The following is a 20,400-nucleotide window of genomic DNA, read 5'->3' as shown; positions in this document are numbered from 1 at the left end:
AAAAACACTCTCCCCCATCTTGGCGAGAGTCATTCGATCATGGAACATGGATCTGACATGCTTCAGGTGAAGTTGAGTCAGTCATGAGAATGAGGGGCCACCAGTGGCTGGGTATATGTTTCCACACGTGTGGTTGGCAGTAGTAGTAGTAGTAGTAGTAGTAGTACGGGCTAATTAGGGCGGGCAGCTGAGCTGGATGGTCGGGAGCCTAGCATCTGACCGACTCCTGCATCGTCGTCTACTCCCATGGAGGCCTACCCGAATCCTAAAATCGTCATGCTTCGCCTTGGACAGTAAGTAGGCTGGGCTGGACAAGGCAAGTCAGATTAGAGGGCGCTCTCATCTGACGTCGGCGGAGCAACGAATTATGTCGGAGGAATGTTTCCCTACCGTACTGCATGCGAGGTATTATCTTTCTTTTTTCTTTTCTTTTTCTCTGGGATTTTAGTGATTGCATCTGAACGGGGACATGCCTGAACTTGAGTCGGCTGTCCTGTATATGTGTATGTGCGATGGACATACATCGTACATACTTGAAGGGTGGTACTGTCGGGGTAAAGTATCGTTCAAAATGAGGCGTTTTTCTTGCCACCAAATTTCTTCCTTCATCTTTGGATACATGGTGTCATAACCTGGCGCTTGGTATGCTGTTACGATTGCCACCGTGAGATAAGGGTGAAAGACAAAGGAACAAGAATCAGAATCATCTATGGAGTAAGTTCTTACTGCAGGATGCCCATCTTCTATTGAATTGAATTGGTATGTACGGAGTATGGAGTATGTATTTTTCGTTCATCGTCATCCCGTGATATCCATCCTTAGGTAATCCCTTTCGTTCTGAAGACAAAAAGTCTAGAAAGGTAAAAAAGGATTGGGGGATTGAGAATGACCGAAAATAGACAAGTCCCAGCCTGGATCTTCCCACACTTAGAACTTATTTTTTTAACACTAAACCGGTAAAGTACGTAGTTAGTACGTACCACCTGGAGAGACACGTTTTTCATTTTATAATTCGAAATTTTCTTTCAGTAATTATTTATTTTAGCACGAGGGAGGATTACGTTCCATCACCCGTGAAGGTTCGAGGCGCCTGTCTCTTGACGAGAATGAGCGTTACGCCTGCTCGCCGTTTGTCGATACGCGCCCTCTAGGTATGGAGTACGAAAACTCCACAGCGGGCAGTTCACTATTTCAGTAGTTAACCCAATGCTCAGTGGAAGTGTGACTGCGACTTTGCATCAGTGTTGCCTTGTTGGGTCGGCGGTGCTCCCCATGAAGATGGTGACTGGCCCTTGGACGGGGGCAGTTTTAGGGAATTCCACAGCCTCGCTTTGCCTCTGTTGCACCCTCCTATTTGGTAATGGATCTTTGTTCTTTTTCTTTTCCTTTTTATTTCATTATTTCATTACTTCATTACTTCATTATTTTTTAATCTATTTTTCCTTCTCGAAAACCGAATTGATCCTCTTATATAATCCGTTCGTTATGAGTCTTGTTGCATTGCATTGATTATTGAGGGTTATTATTAGGAGCCGTTGATGGGGATATTAATATAGAAAAAAAAGTATTAAAATAAAAATGGTTGAATTAATATGAGAATGATCCTCCGACGTAATGCGTCGGATTTTCTTCATTTCTCTTTATTCTCCCTTGTGCTATTATTATCGTTATGAATAGGGATCAGTGCAGAATCCAAACAATGGAGCTTGCTTGTTGTTGTTGTTAGTACTAGTAATAGTAATCGTAGTATTTAAGAGTGAAAAATAAAGGGCTTGGAGAAGGGGGAAAATAAATGAAAAAAAAAAAAAAAAAGATATACAAAATAATTATTCCCAGTAACGGCAGCTGCGGCAGGTTTCCAGTTCTTGTGTCTCAACGAAGTACTCAGTCATAGTCTACCAACCTCAATTCATCCACCCCGACTAGCCCGAGGGAGATGTGCCCCATCCGGATGGCGGTCTCCTGTTTGTCGACTCCAAGGCGCCCCTAATGAATGGTGGGTTTTGACAGATGACTACCATGAATGATTCAAAGAAATTACTCTTCAGGCGAATTACGGTGCATGATGAGAGTCGAATCACACTTCACAAATCACCGTGATCTCAAGGCAATGAAAAATTTTTTTTCATCAGTTTTTCAATTCCTTAGCTAGACCTCTCAGTAACCCATCCACGAACCATGGATCGAGGTTCTCCGTGAGTGTTCTGGTCTTTCTTGGTAACCGTCTTTTCATTTCTTTCTTGTTTTTCGTTTTGTGACAAAGTACCACCACCACATACATCTACGGTTAGAGGAATTCGTTTTTAGTTTTATTTTTTGATTTTTCAAAACTTGAAACCCTTAGCTGCGCTTCTCACCCAAGGCAAGAATTTTCATGATGGGGGGAGAATTAATATATCGAGTAAGAAATTCCTTTTTTTTTTTTTTTTTTTTTTTTTCAATAAAAAAAAGAAAACTCTAAAAAAAGGATTCCCGGTCGGGTCTTGCGGCTGGGCCAACCTCTGTCCCTCTCTTTTCCCCCTTCTCTCTCTCTGCTTTCTTTTCCCGCCTTTTCATGATTTCAGTCGCTTTGGTTGGTAAAAGAAATTAATTTGTAACTGCATCGCTGATTATTATTTCCTCGTCTTAATTTCTTAACACCCTTTTTCTCTCTTCTAATTCAACCGTTTATGTTATTTCCGGGTCCTCCTGACCCCGTGGATAGATTGACCAACCCCAGTACACCGTAGAGTCAGTTGGTATAAAAAAAAATAAAAATAATAAACTTACATAAAAATTTTTGAAAAATTCAGGACGGGGTCTGTATCGCCCTAGTACACAGAGAGAGAGAGAGACATTCGGAAGATTCCCACGATGAGAATCTTCGGACCCCTAAGAAAGTTCGTTCAGGAGCCTGACTAACCCGTGACCCGGAGATCAACCTCAATCCACAATCCAATCCCAACTCTCAAGCGTGGTTTTGTTACTAAACCCTCTCTGACACCTCTTAACTTACCACTAGTCTTCTTTTCTCTCCTCTCCTTCCTTTCACTCTTAGTACTTCTTTTTTCCCTTTTCCCTCCCCCCATCCTTCTCTCTCAACCCCCTCGCCTCCTCATTCCCTTCTCCATTTCTTTCCTCCACCTTTAACCGCCATTGTCTCTTTACTCTTGTTGAGTTTTCATCCTCGGAATTTTTTCTTTTCATATCTTCCTCTTTCTTTACTTGCCTCTTTGACCCTCAACGAGCTTTTCACTAAGTGTCGTTGCCTTCGGCTGGGACTGTCCTTCGAAAACGCGTGAGAGAGGGACCTTGATGACTTACTACATTTGAGAGAACCAGCAAAGGGAAAATTTCCCATCCGTCTTCCTTGGCTCCAATCGTCCCCCAAACGAGTCCTCTTTGTCGTCAGCTCCAATTTATTCCCTGGTGACATTGTGCCATTGGCTCCATTCGCCCCCAGCCTTTTGAGTGCATCGTTTGTGGCCACAGCCGTCGACGCATCGGAAAGAAAGTATCTACGGACTCCCCACAACAACGAAGAGCAATCAATCAGATAAAGCGCGCTCCTTTCGCTTTTTCGCCCTTCATCCCGACTACCACCGCGTTTCCGCTTCCTTGTGTTGAATAAAACCTCCATGATATTCAACTAAGAGATACTCACAACGCAAACTCAAGAGCCGCGGCTCATCGAGCAACGCTCTCCACCCAGGATCAGGGCCTGGCGGACGTGTAGACGGTTCGTATCTGCTCTCCGATTTTTTTTTCCCTCCCCTCCCATTGCTGCTTGATTCTGGTGGTCAGCCTTACCCTATCTGGTATAATATACTGACGAGGAACTCTTAATCTACACAGCACCAGAACCGTCTACCTTCGCCGTCCTGAACTGGCTTTCTTTTCTTTTCTCTTTATTTCATTATGCCGTCCTTCTTCGCGCCAGGCCTTCAGGGCCTCCCCCCTACTCCTCCCCATATCATGAGCGGTGGCAGACTGGATCCCGAGCAGCAATTTTACGTTGTGGGCCATTCCGCCTTCCCTCCTCGCTACTCGCAGAACGGCTGTGAATTCATCGAGCAGTACTCTCAATCATCCTGCTACTCCAAGCCCGCCCCGATGAATATGCACCCGTCGTCGATGCGCAGTGGTAGAGACATGGCCGTGATGAACCAGCCCATGTTCGGTCCGATGCCGAACGCCAATGTGTTGCCTCCCATTCGAAACAACGTCCAATTGCCCCCCGTGGACGGCGCGGTCCCGCCCCAGTACCGTCGAGAAGACGTCATGGTGCAGCCCGAACAGCAGCAGCGCAAGGAGGAGAAGGCTACTGGAGGTGTTGCCGCCCGCTTGGATTATGAGATGGACCAGATGTCCGACTTCGTGGCTGAGATGGCCCAGGGAATGTATGCTTTGTACAACACCAAGATTCACCTTGCAGATATTGACTTCGCGCGAAGCGTCTACCCAGGAACGTCAGTCCCGCCGCAATTCCGGAAGTACGTCTTTCAGATCTTGTCGTCGACCCGCTTGCCAAGTTCGACGATTCTTCTGGGTCTTTACTATCTAGCCAGCAGGATGCGCATGCTGTCTTCTTCCAAGGTGTTTTTATCCGGCAATGGTCAAGTCTACCGGATGCTCACGGTGGCACTTTTACTCGGGAGCAAATTCTTGGATGACAACACCTTCCAGAACAAGTCTTGGGCGGAAGTCAGCAATATCCCTGTGAGTGAGCTCAATACCATGGAGCTCGAATGGCTGTTCGCTTTTGAGTGGAAGATCCACGATCGCATCTACGATGATCAGGACGGGTTCACATCCTGGCGCTCTCACTGGGACACGTGGCGGGCAAAGACCGCCCGGGCCCATGATTCGCGTCACAACCTGGCCCCGATCGACACTAACGTGTCCAGGGGTTCTAGAATCTCCAAACCGCTCATGTCCCCTGAAGGTCCTATCCCTCCGCAGTACCAGCGAAGCTCTCACTTTGAGACTTCCTGGCTCAACCCGGCGGCGTCTGAGTATTCGCCCCCATCGGCCCCCCACAGTGGCCCTAACACCCCAGACTACTACGCTGTTGGGCCGTGGGGGTACACTAACCCACCACCGCCGTATTCTCGGACCTGGATTCCGCCCCAGCCGCAATACATGCCGCAGGCGCCACGGTCGCAGCCACCTTCCTACCACCATACACCGTCCTATGCGTTACCTTTCGCACAGAGTGTGTGGACGGGTCATGGCTCTTCCTGTGGTTGTTTGTATTGTGCTAAACACGTTGAGCACTATATGTGCACTGGAGCTTTCGGCGCAATGCAACCTATTCTTGCTGGCTAATGGGTGGTTTACCGGACTTACCTAGGAGTCGCGGTGTATATTGCACGTTCAGTTCGACCGACCTTTTCTGTTTTCAGCTAGACTTGTTCGCCCCTGTTTCTTGATGATACCGTATCTCGTTGTTTTCGATCTGGTGATGACACTCATTTTATCCGGTTTCGGTTCTTACTGTTGTGTCCGCTCAAAAAGTCCTTTGATCGCCTTTTTTTTTACCCTGATATCCTCGAAACAAAAAAAAAATCGCAAAAAAAAAAGTGCTTCGAAGCGATATTCGAACAAGTGCCACATCTACGACACAGCTTGAACATACATTTACGAGAAGGCATGGACCTTTTATATCTCGACTTGATACGATATGGTTGTTAATCGGAAGTTGTCCATCATGTTCGAATACCACTTCACAAGATCGTTGGACTTCAAGTTTTGAAGTGAAAAGTCACGACATTTATGAATTTTTTTTTTTCCATTTTTTGTCTTCAGCCGCTTCTACTCGATTTATCCTTCTTCCTTTTCATTTTGGTTCGGCATTTCTACTGGCGGATGTCACTCATAGATTGCGTTTCTTGCGTTGGTCGACTTGGGCATTGGTTATCTTTTCTTTTCATCTCAGCTTCTTGCCTTGAGTACCATGGCGTTAATACCTTATTTCATTCGATTCCCTTTGCCGGCTTGTTATATTCTTCTGTTTCGGTTGGCAGACTGCCTTATTCTTCTGTTCACTCTGATCGGAGTTTTCCTCGATGCTACGACGTCGCGCTCGGAAACTTTACGCGGCCTACGCACTGATGAGCGAAATCGAGGATTACTACTCTCGGTTGTAGTCTATTTCCTTTTCTTTTCTCTCTCTTTGAAACCTCCACTTTTGTTACGACTTCGCAATCGATCCGTGTTTGTCTTACATTTCATTTTTATATCATTTGTCGTTTGGCAAGACAATTCAAAAAGTGATACTCCCCTTTCTCACAATGTTCTTTCACATCTTGCTTTTTCTTTTTTCACAGTGCTGAACCACCTGTGCTTACCATCCTTGATTGTAAGTTAGACTTAACTTCTCTCGGACAAACTATAAGAATAGTGGAAATCGATGAAAAGCCGAATTTCCCTGATATTATCGGTCACGCTTCTTCCATTCCTAAATTTATCTAAAACCACAAAGAGTGTATAAATTATAATATAGCTATTTTATTCTAGGCTTGTCCAACACATACAACTGGTTACATGTCTGTCCCAAAAGTCAGACAGATAACACAAGGTATGCCTTAGTCTTGCAAGTCCTAAGCACTAATCCTGGCACAAGAGCCAGACAGGATTCTGAGGAATAATACCGCTCACTATACATATCTATATACTTATATGTAGGGAATTAACTCATGCAATATGATCGAATTATTGTATCTCAGAAGTGATTGAAACCATGTATGTATGTAGTATCTATGTCTCATAAAAGGCAGGCAGGCGTAGAGAAGATTTTCGAGAATAACGTCGGGTATCAATGCCATTAAAACGAATGGAGAAAAAAAATGAGCGAGGAATAGGCCGTTCTCGCTATTCTGACGTAGAAAGGTCTGATCGTCGGATTTTCATGTCGTGATAGATGTTAGGTATTAGGCAGGCTATGTTGGGGTCGAACGATGTATGTACGTATGTAGCAAAGTTGCAATTCGCCGGACAAAACGATCTCTGTTTAGTAGACGCTTCCTCTAATACTTTGGTCTTCTCGTCTTTCGGCCTCGAGAGAGGCGTATTGATCGTCGTGGTCACCGGTGTACTCGTGCTCGTGATCGCAATTGTATTCTGGGTCTTGGTCAATGGATGAGACTGGATGGTCACTGTCTAGGTCTCGGTCATTATCTGGGAAGCCGTTGGTAACTTTCTTGGTTAGGTGTCGTCTTGCTGGGTTGGGGAGGTGGTTGTGACGGTGGTTGTGGTGCGAGCGTGTACGCCGGGGGCGTTGTGTCTGTGTGCCACTTCCCTCGTCGTCGCCGTCGTTATCGAGGTCATGCGAAGGCTTTGGTTTGTGAGAGGCTAGGTGGGTGGTGGATCTAGGGAGTTTGTCCTCACGCTCGTCTTCCGAAGGTACAACACTGTTAGCTCCGCTTAATGTGCCGCCTCCGTCTCGCCCGCTGAGGTGAAGGAGGGCGTAATTTGACCGCGGGGGATGGAGTAAATGGTCCTCGCTGTCGCGGTGAAACCTGGACAAGTCTGGACGTGTAGGGATTGGGCTGGGAGCGGGGACATTATTAAAACTGCTCTCTTTGCTATTGCTGTTGGCCTCCTTAGACAAGTCAGATCGAGTGGATTGGGCGTTGGTGATATCTTTAAGGTCAAGGAGACCATACTGTGGAGCGGGAATAGGATTAGCACTGGTGGTGAGCCTAGCTTCCCTGGAACTGTCTCCAAGTTCTGGTTCGGGTGCTGTTAAAATTTGTCCCTCAGCCCGAGTTGTCAGTTCTATGGCTGTGGGCGAGGATCCTTGGCCGCTATATTGTGTTGATTGGTTATGAGCATAGACGGCATCATGCAGCTTCTTGTGTTGCATTTCCAGAGTATTTCGAGCAAGATCTGTCCCATTCGTTCGGGTTGACCGTGTAGAGCCTTTCCTACGGATACCATGGTTACACCCGTCAGGGCAACCGCCCCATCTGCGGCGGATCGGGACGACCGACTCAGATGGTGCTGAGAGCGCCGGTGCGATTTCCTTCGTGACCCGGTCTCGCTGCTTTTCTAGTTCTTTCTCCTTCCTCAATTCTGACCATGTGCGCAACTGGTTTTGCAGCACATACTTCCCATTATCCTCATTGAGTTTCATAATCACGAATTCGCAGTGGTTGATGTTCCGGAGGTCTTCGAAGTACTCAACGCTCCAGTGATACCATTTCATGAGAAACACTCTGGTCATGAGACCGTGAGTGACCAACACACAAACACTGGCAGAATCGCTCTCCCCGAATTGTCGCCACAGCGACTCGTTGAACCCGCTTATCCGATCATAGGCATCAGCAGCAGACTCGCCGTTGGGGATCCGATAGAAGAAGTGTCCATAATCCGCTCTCTCCAGCCACATGCGCTCCATTTCCGCAGAACATGGCTGGAAGTTACCGAAGTCCTGCTCCCGCAGTCGAGGTTCTTCGTATACCTTGATGGTGTGTCTGGGGAAGGGCGACGGAGATGGGGAATCCGAAGTTAGAGACTGAAGGATTCCTTCCGTCGTCTCTCTGGTTCTACGATAGGGTGAGGTGAAGAAATGAATCGTATCATCGGGTCGCAGGAGGGCGCGCAGTTTGGAACCGGCCTCTTGGGCTTGTCGATGCCCTTCAGCAGTGAGCTTCACCCGATGGTCGGGAATGGTCTGGTGGATTTCACGATTTTTGTTCCCTTCCGACTGGGCGTGGCGAATCAAAATGATCATCTAGGCAATATGAGTAAGCCAGAAAGTGTGCAGAATCGTCCCATAAGACTCACCCGCGGTTTCCCCATGATTGATGGTGCATTCGGCTGATGATCAGGAGGGGCAAAGGCGGGGTTTGCGATATCAATAGGATAGCTGCTTCTCAAGGACCCTCCCGCGGACTCTGGCTATAAGGTGTCAAAAGTAGAGTACGGTCTAACTAGTAAGAGTTACAGTGACAAGTGGTGTCTCTCAAGAGAATCAAAAAGTTTGAGAAAGGACGTGGTGGTTTTGCAGAGCGGGAACGGCAGTACCTGATAATTGCCGTATCTGGTTAGTGCGTTCTGTGATGTAATCGTCCCCTAAAATCATCTGAAATCCTGAAGACAATATTGGTCTGGAGAACATATGCTCCCTCTTTTCCTCTCTTTCTCGAAGTATAACGATCCAGGAAGCCTGAATGCTCCGTGTAGTTTCTGGATAGTACTTTCCACGGGCTTTCCCCGAGGAGTATCCGAGGTGAGACAAGATTGAAACCAAGACGATAAGATGGTTTCTTGATGATGGCGAACCTAGAATGTACTACCCAGCATGAAGCTTGTTCATTCACACCTGTCTACTAACACAGTTCAACAATTACCTTGCTTATTTTATTAATATTCCGGTTATTGTACTCCGGTTCGCAGTAGAAGCGATGATCTACAAGTAGAAACAGTATGCCATCTTATGCCACTTTATACCACCTTGTTCCAAGCAGGCTTTGGGAACGGAAAAAGATAAGGAAAGGGGGTCAAAAAAGAAGAAGAAGAAGAAGAAGTCATAGTACATATCTAGTCTTTACTTCAGTCTAAAAGACCAGAGAGACATTGATGTAACGTGGAAGTGAGCATGAGGAGAGACACCCGGAGATGCTGCGTTAGTTGCCGCGGCGGCTCCCGTACAATATCGGGTCTCTCATCCAAAGTTGTCCAGTTCCTCTTCTCCAACATCCTGCCCGCCATTCAAACCCCGCAATTCATCATTTTAAATTGAAAAGCCTGAAAGGGAGCTACATCATGGCGGATTATCTTTACGAGCTCCTATCGCCCCATTTAAATTCCACGAATGCCTCCCCCGCTCCCCTGAATCCTGAGCATGATACAACCACTGCCCAGTACCTCAACCGGTTGCCCACACTCTCTCTCCAGTCGTTGCAAGAAGCCGAGCCACAGTCACTCGCGCAATCATCTCACTCGACCCTCCTATCTCTTCAAGCGTTGTCAAACCGCTCCCACAAAACCTTCATCTCTTCCGCTGACAGCCTATCGGCCCTTCCCACCTCCATTTCCCAATTATCTCGAGATGCGCAGCAATTACGTGATGCAATTCCAAGACTTGACGAAGAGGTGGTTCTCTTTTCATCGAAATACAGCCGATCTGCCGAGAATGCGGCCCTGGAGAAGAGAAAGAAAGTAATGCAGCTGGCAAGAAATGTCGACCGATTGTCGGACATTCTGGAATTGCCCACATTGCTTTCGACCGCCGTATCTTCAGCTGCTGCAAGCTCGGGGGCCGCAGGCGGCTCATCCTCTACAACATATTCAGCAGCATTAGACGTGTATGCACATATCAAACGATTACAGACATTACACCCCGATTCTCCTCTGGTCAGGGATGTCTCCTCCCAGGCCGAGGACGCTATGAAGGACATGACTACACATCTGATAACTGGTCTTCGGGCGCAAAACCTCCGACTTGCAGCTGCCATGAGAACTGTGGGTTGGCTGCGGCGAGTGGCCCCCGAGCTGGAGAATCTCCGTAGCGATGGAGGATCCGGAACGGGAGAAGGCGCCCTTGGTGCCCTATTCTTGATCTGTAGATTGGCGAATTTGGTGTCGACACTTGAGGCATTGGATCCTCTACGGGAACTCGCGGATCAGGAGTCACAGCGCAGAACCCAGAGTACTGAAAAGAAGCCCGGATCATGGTCGGATGGGCACCAGACAGAAAAATTCTTGAAACGATACATTGAAATCTTTCGCGAGCAGAGCTTTGCTATTGTTTCCTTGTATAAGAACATTTTTACTCCTACCCAGTCCGAGTCTGAACTCGCTGTGGCAGGATTGAGAGGAATTGATGCGCGAATCAAGTCGACAGTATCGCGACTAGCTCAGCAAGATGATCCACTACAGTGCCTGCCCCCAGCACTCGCAACCTTTCCCCTACATCTGGTGCAGTTACTGACAGACACCTTGCGGGCGTATCTTCCCAACGTCCGGGATAAGAGTTCGCGTGAAAGTCTCCTAACCCAGGTCCTATACTGTGCTGCCAGTCTAGGACGACTAGGTGGGGATTTCGGTATGATCCTTACAGAGCTGAGTGATAGTGGAGATGAGGACGAAGACATGGCCTACGAGTGGGAGGAGGTGACAAGAAAGCATCGAGCCTTGGCAGGGCGCCTAGAGCAACTCACTGGAGGCAATGTAGCGTCCGGATCTACCAAGGGTACCCTGCGGGCGGCCTCACCCGTCCAAGGACTTGGAGCTGCATAGCAGAGCGATAGCCAATTGTCATCTGACTGCGGCTGATGAGCATCTTCTGTTGCTAAAAGGAGAAATTCAGGACTCCGGTTCGGAGCGCTAAGCCGGATGGGGCACTAGCGGCCGGGTGCCGTTTGACCTCCGCCGGTCATTGTCTGGACCCTCTCTTGCCTGTCATCTTCCCTTCCCTCTCTCTCCCTCTCCTTCTCTCTTTTCCTTTTTCTTAATTTTTCCTTCCTGGAATAAGGGATGATTGATTGATCTCTCTATATATTATGTTCCATCTTTCTACCATATATCTTGAATGTCTGCTACATAATCCTATAATCGGTGCTGGTCTGCCGGTTACTCCCGTCGTCTTCCTTGCCGTCTCTTGTGTGACGTTCTCCTCCCTTGCGTACAGCCGACCTATCGATACCTCTACTAAGGAATGAAAATTTCCTTATAGTTGGCGTGGAAAAAGGGGTCTATTGAACAGCAACTTCGTGATTTCACCTTGCACCTGCTTCGACTTAAAACCTCCCCCGATGGCCGCCCCCGCCCTCTCAGCCGGGTTGATCGATCCAACCAAACAGGCTGAGTATCCCATTATCTTGGGTGACAGGCTTTTGGGTAGAAATGGCACCCCTCGGTCGAAGCTGGTCAACATCCAATATAATTACAAGACAAAATCTGCGACCGCGCAGCAACGATCGACCATCTCAAGGTCGTCGCAGTCGAGGGATCATTACAACCTTACCATTACAGACAAAGCCCCAAATGCTGAACAGAACACTTTGAAATACTCATACCAAGGCAGCGTCGATCCAGAACAATCGGTTTCAGAACCTGAAGAGCACAATCTGGTCTTAGTTTTCGATTCACATCGAAAGGCATTCGTCCTAGAACCGGTGACGACACAGCTCAACTTTAACCTTCGCTCAGCGCCAGCAAAAACGGAAAAGCAACTGCTAGAACAGTTTAAGCAGCTTCGAACTTTACAGGAAGATGACCATGCCTCAAGCGATGATCGAGCGTCAGACAATACCAGTGGGTATGACGACGGTCCGGCAGATGATACAAACCCATACGACTTCCGACATTTTCTTCCCAGGGAAATTGGCGACGACGACAAGTCAGTCTCGGACAATGCTACACCGGAGCCTCATTATAATACGAGCAAAGTTAATACCCCATTGATGCCGGCGGTTAGCAAACCTACACCGAGTCCGAAGCCTCGACCTAAGACCCAGGCTAAAGCCAACCCTCTTCGTCTACCTAATCCCGCCAAACCCGCCAGGCATGACAGTGCAGGAACCTTAAAGACAGGCTCTAAGCCTCAGCATCATGATGATAACGAGAGCGAGAAAGTGTTATCGGAAGATGTCACAGTCGACACAGCCAAATCCCAGTCCTTCGAAAATGGGAGTAGCGCATTGGTATCTCAACAGCCAGCTCCATCGCCCGGGTCCAATATCATTATTGATGGAGACCTCATCATTGATATGGGCTCACCACCACCTTCACGCCCTGCATTCCGAGTCAACCCTGCTCACTTCTCTTCCAATAACACACCAGCAAATAATGAGGATGAGGATATTGAGGATTTACGCCTGCCCTCTCCGGCTGGGCACGGAGGTATGCCTGCTCGTTCTGAGAGAGTGGAACCCGCTTACAACGCGCAAGCCGACGAAGATGAAGTTGAGGACGATGATGCCTTGGCAGCAGAAATGGAGGCTGCATTTGAAGAAAGTGCACGGGAAGAGGAGGCCAGAAGTCAGCAGTCACTACACCATTATACTCCTAGTGAGGATGAGAGTGAAGTCAGTGAGGAGGAGTAATTTTCCCAATAATTTATCTATCCGTTTTTGAATAATTGTGTGGTTTTATGTTTCAAGACCCTATATAAGCATGGCGTTCGTTCGGAGTTTGGAGCGGAATAATGAACTCAATGGAGTTTTACAATTCTGGAGAGCAGAGATACCACCTATTGCATCCCTACCACCTATATAGAGAAATAGGATAGTTCAAATGTGATTTTTGTGTTCATGATAAATGCGTTGCCAGTAAAATCCCAGGCCGGAACAACTCGATGATCCGATCTTCCATCACGCATTTGTCCGCCTGCGGATCATGCGAACTCCAACAAAAACCACCGCCAGATCTGCAGGGGAGAGAGAGAACCCTTTACCGAACAAATCCCACCGTATTCTCTCCATCATTTCATCCGTTTTTTGGTGACCGCTTTCTTTTCGTTCAACATTCGCCCATTTATAAGCATATCCCCCGGATAACACAACGGTGTGATTGGCTTTTGAAGTCCCAGGCTCGGCCCACGATGCGATGAAGGGTCTCTCGCGCCATGGTTGATGTGAACGGTTAACAACTTACATTCTAGCTTCTTGTTATCAGTATAGGACGGGGTCAGCGCTTTTTTATTCATACCTTTGGCTTGACTCGACCTGAAGTGGAGGACTAAATGGTCGATCCTGGCTACTTATAGTCATCCAAACCTGGGCCCTTCCTGTCGACTACAATCTCGACCTTAACTATCTCCGCGGATATCCTGTTTTCCCGAAGCATAGCAGTTCAATTCTTCATGGCGTCCGCTACTTCGCTATCGGAGCAGCGACCTGTCCCCGCGCCGTCGAATCCTATCCTTCTTGCGTCACAAGTCCAATGGCTTTTTAACGATGAAGAGCTCACGCGTGCGCCGTCGCAGCTCGACGGTATGGCACTGGAGGCGGAACATACAAGTCGCAGTAAAGGGGTTAATTTTATAACTCAAGTGGGTATAATGTTGAAGTTGCCCCAACTCACTATTGCAACTGCTGCTGTTTACCTACACCGGTTTTTCATGCGCTACAGCATGGTGGACCTGCCGCAACGACCGGGAATGCACCCTTATCCGATTGCTGCCACATCGTTATTTCTAGCAACAAAAGTGGAGGAGAATGTACGTCGGATGAGAGAGCTGGTGGTTGCATGTTGTCGAGTAGCGCAGAAACAACCCAACCTAGTCGTGGACGAGCAGTCCAAGGAATTTTGGAAATGGCGAGACACGATCCTACATCACGAGGACCTGCTCTTGGAAGCCCTTTGCTTCGATCTCCAACTCGAACAACCCTATCGCATTCTCTACGATTTCATCTGTTATTTCGGCGTCAACGAGAACAAACCCCTCCGCAACGCCGCATGGGCTTTCGTCAATGACTCCATGTTCACCGTCCTTTGTCTGCAGTTCTCAGCTCGAAATATTGCCGCTGCCGCCCTTTACGCCGCTGCCCGGCATTGCGATGTGGGATTTGAGGATGATACATCGGGTCGACCCTGGTGGGAGCAGATCGACGTGGATCTGGTGCAGGTGCGTCGCGCATGCACAAGGATGGCGCAGTTATACGAGAACAATGCCATGCAAAAACATAGCCAGTACTACCCGACCACCCCCATCTTCGCAGACGAGGGTACTGAGAAGACCAGGATCCCGCGCGCTGACAGCCCGGCTGGTGGTACCCTGCGTGAACCAGACACCGTCAATGGACGGAAGCGATCAAGGGAGCCCGAAGACGAAGCGCAAGGCCGCCCGGAGCCGCCTGCTCCTCGCGAAGAGGGACCAGACACTCCGATGAACGGTGAACGATCTCCGAAACGACAGCGCAAGGGCTCAGATGGTGCACAAGATGCCCCAACCGAAACGACAGCTCCTCACGCCCCCGGGGCACGACCATTCCCCAACGACCGACATCACACAAACGGTCACCTCCCTCCAGTTCCCCGCTACCAACACCCCTTACCTCCCGCCCCGCGAGCCTTCCCCCGACGCGACAGTGATAGCCGCCCAAGCGGGAGCGGTGCAAGACCGGGCGTCGCAGTCGACGACCCAATCCAACAACGGATAGATGCGATTGTCTCCCAAAACATGACTCCCCGAGACCACGGTCGACGCAACTCCGACCGATATCGCGAACACGACGACCACGGCCGAAGACGCCGTTCAGATATCTCCTCCAGCAGCAGGAAATCCATCGATGAGCAGCATCCTCCTCCACCGCCGCCTCCGCCATCCGATAAAACTCAGAACCAACAACCGCCGCCGCCGCCTCCCCCACTACCGGATCAGGACGAGGAAGGCGGGGGAAGTGAAGAGGGGGAATTATAAAGTTCTCATTAGTCCGCTGCTGCTCTTTATTCTCCTTTCACACTACACTATTCTTCGATATCATTGCCTATATCTTATACTGGACTTCGATGCTTTATCGTCTATTCTTAGTCCGGTTGACTCGTTGACTACTGTACAGTACATATCTATGTAGCGTGGACGGGACAAAACGAAATATACAGGATCATCGGGGGAGAACACCAGATGAAATAATGCCAATCTATACAGAGAAAGAAACAAGAATTAAGAAGATAGGACATTCTGTAATTTATTGCTAGGTTAAATCTACTACTGGCTATTTCTGTTCACAGTTTGCTTCGTTGGCTGACGTTCGTGCAATGCGTCACTACGATTATAAAATAAAATTAATTGCGAGCAAGAAAACACGAAGATTGTTTCGCCTCTATTCGAGTGCCAAAGTTCATCGATTGAAGACTACGAGGCAGGATGGTATTAATACCATAGCCAACATGTGGCACTGAAACTAGATTTACTTGTTCTGTGACCTGAAGGACGGACAACCAAAAGATACCAACTGCCTTGGCTTGCGTTTCCTTCCATAGTCTAGGAATGCCCGAGGATAGTCAATAGCCCCTAGTCGCGAGGCCCATACCATGATCAAGCAAGCTGCTGGAAGCGACAAAACTAAATCCTCCAAAGGGATCACTCTCTCCGATTACCTCGTAACCGGACGAAATGGGGCGTTGACTGTCGCGCAGACGGGCGGCATAATGTTCTTCGAAACCGACAGAGGACACAATCGGACTAAGTGGCAGATGAGTGAAATCGTTCGAGAAATTCTCTGCGAGGGCGGGATCTGTGACAACGGGAATGATCGGGGGAGTAACTTCACGGCGTGTGAGAGCTTTCCAATCGATTTTGCGGAAAAACCGGTGATTCTTGATCGTCTGGAGGTCCTTGGGCATATGGTATCCAAGACGTTTGGCGGGATCCTTGCGAAGGAGACGGGTCAATAGGTCCTTGGCGTCCGGACCAAGGAAGTAGGGCAAGGGTAGCTTCTGCTTCAAAATTTTCTCCTGCAACTTGGCGTGGTTGTTGGCTTTGAAAGGAGGCGATCCTGTGAGAAGATCATACGCCAATGCTCCCAGGGACCACCAGTCGCAGGCTTTGCCGTATGGCTTGCCTTGGATGACCTCTGGTGCCATGTACTCAATAGTGCCGAGCGAAGAGTTGCAGCGATCATCATCACTGGCTGATATCTTACTCAGACCAAAGTCCGTCAGGAGAAGGTGGCCTTCATGGTCTAAAAGGCAGTTCTCTGGTTTCAGGTCGCGGTAAATGACCCCGACGTTCTGGTGCAGATGTTCGAGTGCGAGAACCATCTCCGCCATGTAGAAGGCCGCCGCATCTTCATCGAACATACGTTCCATGGCTAGATGCGTGAAGAGCTCGCCGCCTTGGGCGTACTCCAGGATAAGGTAGAGCTTCTCATGATCCTGAAAAGCGTAAAAGAGCTTGACAACGAAGGGATGACGGTTGACGCTCTCCAGGATCATACGTTCTGTCTTGGTCTGCTCCACGAGCTTCTTGTGGACGGTGATCGAGGCCTTCCGGAACTGCTTCTGGGCATAGAGCTTGCCGGTGAGCGCATGACGCACCAACAACACCGTGCCAAAAGAGCCTTTGCCCAGACAGAGCAGGGGCTCAAAGTCATCTGTAGTCATCTTCCGGCACAGCTGGGTGCGCATATCCCGGACACTTGACGTGTTGTGGGACTTTTCCTCTGCCACAGCATCAGCGCTGACATAGTCGTGTTCCAGAGGCACCTCATAGCTGGTCAGAACCTCTGTTTGGTCGCTGTCCGAGCAGACACTTGCGTTGCTTGGTGCCTCGGAGCCCATATCACTTGGCACGCCTTGTACGGAACGATCCCCGGACAAATTCAACGAATCAAGCTGGAGCTTTAGAGCGCTGACACCACAGTTCGAAACTGGTTGTGCCATTGGGCTGTTTCCGGGTTTCACGGAGGAGCGCGGCGCTCTTGAACTGGAAGTTGAAAAGTCTGAGTCCTCATCTCCCGAACCCATGGGGGTGAATCCACGGACGGTCGAGATCGCTAAGGCGGCTTGTTGCTTTTTCTTCTTGCGCCTGTCTACCTTTCCGGAGAGCGGGTTCGCATTCATTTTCGGTGCCGGGAAAGCATTACCTGAATGGCCTCCCTTATCCACAAACCCTTGCTTGCGCTCAGGACTAGCATCACTCATCCGAAAGTTGGCGGTATGGTTGCTGCTCAAGCTGGCTTCATCACGGGGTGACATGTCAGCCTGAGGGCTGAAGACGTCGCCGACGGAGAGGTCATCCTGAAATGTGCTCGACATCTCTATTTGCCCTTTTTGTTCTTTTTCGCTAAATCTTTGTGTATCTCCCTCTTCCTTTTGCTATCCAAAGATTATCCGAAACGAGACGTAACACCAAAGCGACGAAAGTGAAATCCAAAAGCGTGGAGGCGCCGACCAGCACAATTTCACGAACGAGACAAAAGTTTTTTACATCCACTCAGTCATCGGCCAAACTGCTAAACACTTGCGAGGCCTATCCAGCAAAATCTAGGTGTGGAACAGAAATGTTAGGCCCAGTTCTGCCTCGTGACGCACGAAAGTGGGGTACTTTGAACAAAGTTGATACACACAAATGCAAGGGGAGTAAAACAATTATGAACCACGCGTACATTTTTGAGATAGGTTCCACTTCTGCTAAGCTCGCTGACCGCACTGGATGTCTCAAAAGCAGCAAATTACCGTCCGCCCTTATTCAGGACGGACCAAGGACCCCTAGCCAATTCACCTTGTCGACAGAGGTTTCGGGAAGCCGGGGGGATGATACAACCCGAGGTCCAGCCGGTGCAGTATATCCAAGGGAGAAGAGACGAGGCGAGTAGGAGTTGTCCAGCAAGACAGAGTGAGCGTTGGCAGCACGGCCAGCAAAGCGAACGATAGCAAACAGTGAGGACGAGGGCGCAGACAGGCACATAGAGAAACGGGCAGGGCGATTGAATCGTAACTATTTAATGGATGGGTATCCGAAGAAAGGGGTTGGACTTGGTTTTGCCTTCCGGGAAAGACTCCTGGAGATTGGAAAAGGAAGAGAAAGGGTGACCATTCGGACATTTAAATGGTTTTAATTACTTGATTAAAAAGAAAAAAAGAGGGAGATCGAGCATGGTCTTAGCCAATCAGCGCGCCCCGGTGCTAAGCGGCGCTAGCCAGATACGGGGGCTCTGGTCTTCACGTGCAGCAGTCATTGGATCCAATTTTTACCTCTTTTCTTTGCTTACAGAAACATATAATCAGAGTTATAATTAATAGAAATAAAACTTTGCAGACATATATGCCCTCCTTCCTTTAGACTTGTGGTTGGTGGTTGGTGGGGGTTCCTGGAGGGTATTGTTTATCAAATCAAATTCGATCTATACTCGTCCTCCGTCCATATCAGGTCGTTCAAAGAATGACTGGGACCGAGTAATCTCTACCCCTGATCTTCCCACAAAGGCCAATGCGCTAGGTTTCTCCACCCTGACAGTCACTCGTTCGTTGGCAAACTCAACGGTCACGATACGCGCGACGAAGGTCGCCAGTGCTTCGACGGTTTGGAACGAGGTTTCCTCAACGCGCTATCCGGCACAGGTATTTCGTATTAGTCACGGCTCAGCATAAAGAAGTCTGACAGGTTAAAGGATATCAACTTACCTCTGCGACAACCTTCGTCATTGCTTGGTAGGTGTCTACCACGGTTGACCCCCATGCCAACTGACCCGGACCCTTGAACTCCAGCGAGAGGATCACCGCCTGCTTTTCAACTCGTTCGTGAGAGTTGACCCCAAGAATACAATGGCATCGAATACCATCAATGTGGAATTCTTCCTCCAGAACCACAGGGCACCGTTCAGAGTCCTGAAGATTGCCGGTCGCTCCGTTCTCTTGTTTGTAACCCCAAACGGTGACACTGCGGTACTTCAAACCTTCTTCCGCACGTAGCAGGGCCTTGGGGAGATGTAGCCACACCTCACATTGACCAAAGGCCCCATCAATTGGAGACGCCGAGGAAGGGGCCCGATTGGCGGAGTTGTGCAGGTGAGACATTCTTCTAACCCCGGCCGTAGTCTCATCTAGCAACCCTAAACTACAGTTCGCAACGATAGCCGCCGTCAGACGTACATCTTGACCAATGTCATTCTTCATCATTGAATTCCGTCGACCACCTTCCAAGCTAATCAGCCATTGGCCGGGGTGCTCCTCGTGCTGACCCATGTGGCGAATATCTTCCTCTAGCCGGCGATAGAGCTTGCCATAATCGATGGAGAGAGAGACATCATCCGCATCCGCGGCCGCAACGGCCGATGAGTAGGAAAGCTTCAAAGACGCCGTGCACGGCTGTGACTTCCCTAGACGATGCCATGCCTCTGGGGCTGCAGGGAGGGGAAGTTCAATGTCACGGAGTCGCACGCTATCCAAAACAGCAGGGTGGGACGGGATATGCACGTTCACTCGCTGTGCGGCCATTGTGAATGCAAGCTTGCTGGTGCGAAAGCGAAGATAGCTCTGACGTCAGAAACCCCCCGACGTCACTGGCAGGTATAGTTGGTGAGAAACCGTACCAATTCAGCAATTATTCATTGCCAGGTCAGATAGATGATTTAATTAAGCTATTCGCCAACGCAAGTAGAGGTATAGGCGGCGTCGTTCGATATTTTAGAGAATTGACAGAATGATGGTGGGGTTCCCTAGCGCGGGGAAGCTTCAACCAGCTTTTAAAAAGGGAAAAAAAAAAATTACTTAGGCCGGTATGAAGGGAACACCGTCACAGCTTACTTGGCTTATCTCCGCTTATCGCCCCAACCCCAATTGTTCTACAAAGTGTCTCATCGATCAATGTCTCCATAACGGTAGCTCCGGTAATCCTATTAATACATATCCAGACCTTCCGTAGGGTAGACTCGCAATAAACTTAAGTTGGGTCAATGTACAGCAGCATCCTCGTAAACTGGTCCATATCATATCATCAGGGAAGAATGTATGTTGGAGGAAAGA

The 20,400-nt window shown here is 48.9% G+C and overlaps 6 protein-coding genes across 6 annotated transcripts; 4 read left to right on the top strand and 2 right to left on the bottom strand.

Annotated features, from left to right (window-relative positions):
* Positions 1-941: 941 nt before the first annotated feature.
* BDW43DRAFT_287070 (uncharacterized protein) lies at positions 942-1,831 on the top strand. Its single transcript, XM_032043110.1, has one exon. It carries the CDS (start codon positions 1,207-1,209, stop codon positions 1,507-1,509), a length of 303 nt encoding a protein of 100 aa, XP_031896829.1. The 5' UTR covers positions 942-1,206; the 3' UTR covers positions 1,510-1,831.
* A 1,800-nt stretch (positions 1,832-3,631) lies between these two features.
* On the top strand, positions 3,632-5,621 carry BDW43DRAFT_174406 (putative cyclin-like protein (Clg1)). Its single transcript, XM_032038781.1, has one exon. It carries the CDS (start codon positions 3,898-3,900, stop codon positions 5,305-5,307), a length of 1,410 nt encoding a protein of 469 aa, XP_031896828.1. The 5' UTR covers positions 3,632-3,897; the 3' UTR covers positions 5,308-5,621.
* A 1,132-nt stretch (positions 5,622-6,753) lies between these two features.
* On the bottom strand, positions 6,754-8,982 carry BDW43DRAFT_287065 (acid phosphatase DET1). Its single transcript, XM_032043109.1, has 2 exons — positions 8,770-8,982; positions 6,754-8,716 (listed from the first exon to the last, which is right to left on the bottom strand). Exons 1-2 carry the CDS (start codon positions 8,782-8,784, stop codon positions 6,992-6,994), a joined length of 1,740 nt encoding a protein of 579 aa, XP_031896827.1. The 5' UTR covers positions 8,785-8,982; the 3' UTR covers positions 6,754-6,991.
* Positions 8,983-9,588: 606 nt separating this feature from the next.
* Positions 9,589-11,484, top strand: BDW43DRAFT_174291 (Dor1-like family protein). The gene has a single exon (XM_032038780.1). The coding sequence runs from the start codon at positions 9,751-9,753 to the stop codon at positions 11,224-11,226; it is 1,476 nt and encodes a 491-aa protein (XP_031896826.1). The 5' UTR covers positions 9,589-9,750; the 3' UTR covers positions 11,227-11,484.
* Positions 11,485-11,741: 257 nt separating this feature from the next.
* On the top strand, positions 11,742-15,352 carry BDW43DRAFT_302759 (putative cyclin; the record flags this gene model as incomplete). Its single annotated transcript, XM_032045296.1, has 2 exons — positions 11,742-13,030; positions 13,774-15,352. 2 exons carry the CDS (start codon positions 11,742-11,744, stop codon positions 15,350-15,352), a joined length of 2,868 nt encoding a protein of 955 aa, XP_031896825.1.
* A 584-nt stretch (positions 15,353-15,936) lies between these two features.
* Positions 15,937-19,872, bottom strand: BDW43DRAFT_302758 (kinase-like domain-containing protein; the record flags this gene model as incomplete). The annotated part of the gene is made up of 4 exons (XM_032045295.1): positions 15,937-17,745; positions 18,158-18,373; positions 18,786-18,983; positions 19,060-19,872. The coding sequence occupies 4 exons, from the start codon at positions 19,870-19,872 to the stop codon at positions 15,937-15,939; spliced, it is 3,036 nt and encodes a 1,011-aa protein (XP_031896824.1).
* Between the last annotated feature and the right edge of the window lie 528 nt (positions 19,873-20,400).

Source organism: Aspergillus alliaceus, assembly GCF_009176365.1.
Source record: "Aspergillus alliaceus strain CBS 536.65 unplaced genomic scaffold BDW43scaffold_47, whole genome shotgun sequence".
Taxonomy (NCBI): domain Eukaryota; kingdom Fungi; phylum Ascomycota; class Eurotiomycetes; order Eurotiales; family Aspergillaceae; genus Aspergillus; species Aspergillus alliaceus.
This window is presented reverse-complemented; position numbering and strand designations above follow the sequence as displayed.